Source organism: Theropithecus gelada, chromosome 3 (genome assembly GCF_003255815.1).
Source record: "Theropithecus gelada isolate Dixy chromosome 3, Tgel_1.0, whole genome shotgun sequence".
Classification (NCBI taxonomy): domain Eukaryota; kingdom Metazoa; phylum Chordata; class Mammalia; order Primates; family Cercopithecidae; genus Theropithecus; species Theropithecus gelada.
The window spans coordinates 67261212-67267987 of record NC_037670.1 but is presented as its reverse complement, the minus strand read 5'-3'; the positions used below and the strand labels follow the sequence as shown (position 1 = coordinate 67267987).

The 6776-nt window shown below is 48.7% G+C and overlaps 1 protein-coding gene across 2 annotated transcripts; it reads left to right on the top strand.

Moving 5' to 3' along the window:
* The first annotated feature begins 911 nt into the window (after window positions 1-911).
* On the top strand, window positions 912-6253 carry IGFBP1 (insulin like growth factor binding protein 1). 2 transcript variants are annotated; one of them, XM_025378758.1, is made up of 5 exons: window positions 912-1594; window positions 1907-1912; window positions 3121-3284; window positions 4532-4660; window positions 5557-6253. In XM_025378758.1, the coding sequence occupies exons 1-5, from the start codon at window positions 1174-1176 to the stop codon at window positions 5686-5688; spliced, it is 852 nt and encodes a 283-aa protein (XP_025234543.1). In that variant the 5' UTR covers window positions 912-1173; the 3' UTR covers window positions 5689-6253. The 2 variants fall into 2 exon arrangements, with proteins under 2 accessions (XP_025234543.1, XP_025234544.1); XM_025378759.1 differs by lacking the exon at window positions 1907-1912.
* Window positions 6254-6776: the final 523 nt, after the last annotated feature.

Genomic DNA, 6776 nt, shown 5'->3' with positions numbered 1-6776 from the left:
GATCTGAAGGGACAACAGGAGGCCCAGGCCTGGAGGTAGAGTAGCCCAGAGCCTGTGCCTGGAATGGGAGGCAAAGATGGTGCCAGGTGGGTGGGAAAATGTGGGGTTTGGGGATCACAGGAGAGGCCAAGGGGCAGGCCTAGAGCGTGGCATGCTCCCTGATCACAGCTCTCCCCTGGAAGGCCATGGAGGGAGTCATGGGGAGAGCCTGCAACTCCTGGAGATAAGCGTGATTCTAACTTTCTCTGAAGGATTTTCTTCTTGTGACTTCTTTCTTGTGAAAGAGAATATCCAATACATGAGAATTTTAACTAAAGAGAAAACCATTGCATTTGCTACTGATAAATATCTGGCCTGTGCCTGAAAGTCACAGGTGCCCTGGGATCCTGGCTCCACTGCTGACAAGGCCTTGTTAGACCTTTGTAACTGCCCCTCCAAAGAGGAGAAAGGCTCTTGGAGGTAGAGTGAGATTGGGGAGCTTGGCAGAGCCCTAGGATGAACTGTGTTTTTTTGTTTTGTTTTGTTTTTGTTTTCTTTGCAGGTTGGAGACTTTTGCCTGCAGAAAGAAGCAATTCTGGACTTTTCCACGCTAACCTGCTAGGGCTTGCAGAGACCCGGATTCTAACCCCATCTCGCCTTTCCTCACGCGGGACCTTGGTTTCTCCATTTGAGAACTGCTGGGTGGGCTGGTGTTACCCAGGAGTTTTTCATTTTTGCAGGAGACGCTTTGCAGAAGATCTCTAGGGCTTTTTCTGTGTCAATTAAAGAGCCTGACCAGCTGGGCCTGGGCTGTCGTTTTAACAAAAACAAACGCCATCCCCCTCCCAGCTGAGCACTTGTTAGAACTGGACTTTAACTCAGGGCCTGAACCCCCTAACAACAGGACAAACAGTATGAAATCAAAACCGTTTACCCTCCTCCCACCTGCGGTTTGCGTAGGGCCTTGGGCGCACTAGCAAAACAAACTTATTTTGAACACTCAACTCCTAGCGTGCCGCGCTGCCAATCATTAACCTCCTGGTGCAAGCGGCGCGGCCTGTGCCCTTTATAAGGCGCGCGCTGTGTCCAGCGAGCATCGGCCACTGCCATCCCATCCAGCAAGCATCTGCCGCCGCGCCGCCGCCACCCTCCCAGAGAGCACTGGCCACCGCTCCACTGTCGCTTGTCCAGAGTATGGGCCACCGCCCACCGCCACCAGCCCAGAGAGTCTCGGCTCCTGTCTGCTGCCCGCGCCTGGAGATGTCAGAGGTCCCCGTTGCTCGCGTCTGGCTGGTACTGCTCCTGCTGACTGTCCAGGTCGGCGTGACAGCCAGCGCTCCGTGGCAGTGCGCGCCCTGCTCCGCTGAGAAGCTCGCTCTCTGCCCGCCGGTGCCCGCCTCGTGCTCGGAGGTTACCCGGTCCGCCGGCTGCGGCTGCTGCCCGATGTGCGCCCTGCCTCTGGGCGCCGCGTGCGGCGTGGCCACTGCACGCTGCGCCCGGGGACTCAGTTGCCGCGCGCTGCCGGGGGAGCAGCAACCCCTGCACGCCCTTACCCGCGGCCAAGGCGCCTGCGTGCAGGACTCTGACGCCTCCGCTTCCAATGCCGAGGCTGCAGGTACCACAGTCCCGCCCCTACCCCAGCACCTCCTGGCCCACCGGCACCTCCCGTCCCCACTCCCCTAACTACTGGGTGGGGCTGGAGCCGGGCAGGGGCTTGTCCACAATTAGAGCTTGAAACCAGAGCACGTAGTTGGGGAAGGAGCTTGGAGTGGAGACTGATCATTGCATGGTCTTGGCAGGACGTGCCCTGGGAAAAGAAGGAAGATGTTCCAGGGCACACATAGCTTAGTGGAGACTCAAGGAGGAAGCTCGCACTTGGCCCTCGTCGTAGCCCAGCGATCTTTAGATACCCAGACAGCAAGAGTAGAGGGAGGCGGTGGGGCTGCCTCCGCAGTCGGGTTGCCACCCTGGGTCCCCCACCAGTCTCGTTGCCAGCACGTGGGCAGCCCCAGTGGCTGGAGCATCCGGGAAGGCCTAAGAAGGGAATCCCTCCTGCTGGCCTCCCCAGGAGGTGTTTGGAATGTCCTTTGTAATATACGTCCTGGATACAGTATGTGCTACCCAGATGTTTACAGAACATAATGTGAGAGTTGAGGCTAAAAGCTTCACTTCCATTCATTGCCATAGAAAAACAATGTTTGATGTGTATGTTGCCCCCTAAGAACATGACAATCAGGTTCTTTCCTGGATTTAAGCAGGCATTTGTTTGTAGCGGGAAGTGGAGGAAATGCCTCTTTCTCTACTCCAGCCCCTATCTCCTCATCTGGGCTGCTTGCACGTCCTGTGCCATTCTCGGAGGAATCAGGACTTCCATACCCTGATAGGGTGTTAGAGTGAGTGTGTGAGAGTCAGTGACCCTTCCAAGGAGGCAACAGGGTTTTCTTGCGGATTCTCTGCCCTTTAGAGGAAATGAAAGGGAGTCCTCTCACTGATCCTCAAGGAGATGAATTTCCACAGGGTGTCCCTTACAGCCAGTTTTCTGATTCTGTTCATGCACCTTTGGACTCTATCTGCAAGATCCTCTTGGCACGAGGGTGGGTTGGGGGTGTTGCAGAGAAGTCCCTTAGGATGTGGGAAGGCAGGGGCCCCAAAATAGAAGAGGGTAGTACTTTGGGTCAGGAGAGCTGCATTCTAGACTCCACTTCTAGATGAACTGTGCCGTTCATTCAGGGATATTAGTAAAATCCCCATTTTAAGGATGGGGAAGCTGAGGTTACGAGGCGCCCCACTAATGCGGTTAGGAATTGAACTCTAATCCTGGCTTCTTTGGGGTTGTTCTCAGCCTCAGCAAATGCGTTTGTTGCTCTGCTCCCCTGCTGCTTTAAAAGCGGAAACGTGGGGCATCCTTGCCAGTCCCCAAAACTTACTATTGTCAGGAACAGAGCTGGCATTGCTGTTGTCATTTCTCTTCCTGGAAACCATTACAAGGTCCTTTACAGTGAGAGTCAGTGAAAATCGGGTTAAGGAATGTGGCCATCCTCATGGCCCAGACTGGTTTTGAGGGAAGGAAGTGATCTCGTGGGGGCCCGGAGGTGCGGATGCTTTGGGAGGGCTCATGGGGTCCGCAATGTTTCCTGGCAGGGAGCCCTGAAAGCCCAGAGAGCACAGAGATAACTGAGGAGGAGCTCCTGGATAATTTCCATCTGATGGCCCCTTCTGAAGAGGATCATTCCATTCTTTGGGATGCCATCGGTACCTATGATAGCTCGAAGGCTGCCCATGTCACCAACGTCAAAAAATGGAAGGTGAGGCCCAGCAGGTCGGTGGTGGGAACTCTCCTGTCAGAGGCTGTAGCTTGAGTTGGCTGTGACAAGCAGACCTGGTCCACTCCTTCCTGGTCCTGATGTCCTGGAAAGAAATGCTTTTCCCCCAAACCTAGTGGCCATTTCTCAGCTAAACTTTCTCAAGCTGTGAACACAAGGACTTTCAGGAGAGATGCCTACTGGATGCAAAGAAAATGTAGTTCCTGATAATAGGTTACTTCATGTCTCTGAGCTCCTCTCTAAATAAGGGTGTCAGAGCTTTGAGTTACATTGTTCCAAAACTTAGTACAAGGCCCTGACTGCTTTCACCTCCATTGTATCATTTGCTTCCCTTTAAAAAAATTGTCAAAATAAAGACATAAAATTTACTGTTTTAACTATTTTGAAGCATAGGTTTCCGTGGCATTAAGTAATATACATCATTAACTATTTTAAAGCATAGATTTCTGTGGCATTAAGTAACAATAAGTAATGCACGTTATTCTGCCACCACCACCAATATCTACCTTCAGAATTTTCATCTTCCCAAACATCAACTCCCCATTATCTTAATTAATGTCTGTTTTGAATTCTACCACTTGAGGGCGACAGAGAATCAAAGTCGGAGTGACTTGATTTGAGGAAAAAAATTACTTCCACAAACATGCCCTCCCAGAAAAAGGGAGGATTAAACCATTTTCTCCACACTTTGGAATTTAATCTGAGAATAACGATAAATGGAGGAAAGTTAATTGTTAAATTATCCAAATGAATGCCTTAATCCTCACTTGATTTAGTTTATGTAAAATAACATTGTAGATTGCAGAGGAAAGTTATTCAAAATCTAGAAATCTCTTCTGCTAAATTCTTAATTAAGAGCTATGCCCACTCTTCTTCTAACCAGATGGCGGGTGCCCAAAGTATTCAGTAGGTGGCAGGAGGAGTTGGGAAGAGTTTTGTGGTGTTGGTGAGGTTCTTGCCTGGGGATGTCTCTGTGCAGGGGTTGGGAGAGTGTTTGGAGAGGGAGAGAATGGTGTTCTTGTTCTTTATCTGAACAACTCAAGACAGACTAACCACAGGTGGGAAAAAGAGGCCCAGTGGGAGCACATCACATGACACCTAGTCCCAGGTCCCCACGGCCAGATCATAGGGCCACCCCTGCTTCTACAAAACCTCTTCCATCTGTCATTGTCTAAGCTGATAATTCACCGTGTCTTGTCAGATATCCTAATGTAAAGTTATTCTCTTAGGAGCCCTGCCGAATAGAACTCTACAGAGTCGTAGAGAGTTTAACCAAGGCACAGGAGACATCAGGAGAAGACATTTCCAAATTTTACCTGCCAAACTGCAACAAGAATGGATTTTATCACAGCAGACAGGTAGGTGGCCTTGCCAGTGTGTGTCGTCAGGGTGAAAGGGACTCCTGCCCTACATTCCTGCCAAGCCATGGTCATTCATGGCAAAGAATGTCCCCTCCAAAGTAGACACCAGAACTGGTTGTCTTGAGCCAGATCCACCCCTCTGGGAACCTGGAGCATCCAGGCGAAGATAGCCTATTGAACAGGTCAATGTGTCACCGCCAGAGGAGGAAAACCTGCACTGGACCAGGGGCCCTGGGGCTAAGCCTGAGCTCCATCACTCAGCAAGCCAATAGCTATGGAAGACTTTCCTAGGCCCCATAATGCTTGGATCTCAGGTTCCTCACTTATACAAGAGAGTAAGGGAACATACTTAACATAGAAAAGCAAGTATCTATTTGTACAGCTTTTACACTTTCTCTCTGAACTGTCTAATAAAACACAACAACATTTTTGTGGCCTGCCAGATAATAAATGAGATCAAACAGACCAAGATTTCATGTTGAGGAGTGCTTTAAGCCTCAGTGAAGTACAGGTTCTGTAGATTTTATTGAGAGAAATTGAGGACTAGGCCCTGCTTCACAGGCAATGCACAGTGGGGTACACATGAGACATGTTCCCTCTGGGTTGGGCTCCCCTGACATTGGGCTATGAAGCAGACAGCTGTGCACACGCTGTGCTGTTTAACACACGTGAGAAGTCATTATTGCATGTGCCACTCAGTCACTGTCTCTATTTTATGATGAGAACCAGGAGGGCGTGAGATTTACCGGCATCATTGGCAGCTGGTTTCACAGCCGAGACTATTGGCTTGGCTCTGCAGTGCTTGGCTGCACTGAAAAAAGGGCCAGCTATGGCTCTACATTCCCCTGTCACCTTGTCATCTGCTGCTCTTGACCTTGGTCTTGTCTTTGCAGTGTGAGACATCCCTGGCTGGAGAGGAGAGGCTCTGCTGGTGCGTCTACCCTTGGAATGGGAAGAGGATCCCAGGGTCTCCAGAGATCAGGGGAGACCCCAACTGCCAGACGTATTTTAATGTACAAAACTGAAAACAGATGAAATAATGTTCTGTCACGTGAAATATTTAAGTATATAGTATATTTATACTGTAGAACGCACACACATATATATGTATATGTATATATATAACTACTTTTTATACTCCATATATAACTTGATATATAAAGCTGTTAGTTTATTTATTCACTGTAAGTTTATTTTTTCTACACAGTAAAAACTTGTACTATGTTAACAACTTGTACTATGTCGACTTGTATATCATGAAACACTTCTCATCATATTGTATGTAAGTAATTGCATTTCTGTTCTTCCAAAGCTCCTGCGTCTGTTTTTAAAGATCATGGAAAAATACTGCCTAGAAAATGCAAAATGAAATAAGAGGGAGTAGTTTTTCAGGTAGTTTAAAGGAGGACAGTTAACTTGTATATTCCATCATTCACATTTGATATACATGTGTAGGAAAAGTTAAAGTGTTGATTATGTAATCAAAGCTACCTGTGGTGATGTTGCCACCGGTTAAAATGTACACTGGATATGTTGTTAAACACGTGTCTATAATGGAAACATTTACAATAAATATTCTGCATGGAAATACTGTTATGTCTGTGGATGTTTATTTAGTGATATTATCTTTGTTTCTGAAATCCCTTTGTCCTTCACCCTCACCTTCCTTATACATTTTGTGCTTTTGTGATATCAAGATGGTGTTTTGGGTCCACAGAGCCCCTTGTCCCAATTACCCTAGATGTTGTCCCGGCTGCCGCAGGGTTTCCACTTCCCAGTGGCATTGGGACCTTCCTCCTCTGCCCGGGCAGGCTGGGCATTCCTGTGTCCCACCTCTCCATTAGTCCCCAACCTCCCCAGGGTCCTTAGCCTCTTCCTCTTGGTTTGGTTTGTCCCTTCCGTTCAACTTATAAATAGGAACAGGGTTTCTTTCCTCTTAAACACAAGACAGAGTGCTTCCTTGTTTTGCTCCCTAGCCTTTCCCTTGCTTGCCCTCCCTTTCTGCTAGCCTCTTTCTTCCACAGGGCTCCCAGCATCCTTTTGTCACTTCTGTTTCCATGACTGAGCCCTGATTGCAGCTCTCTTTTCTGCTCCTCAGAGCTCTTTTTCCTTA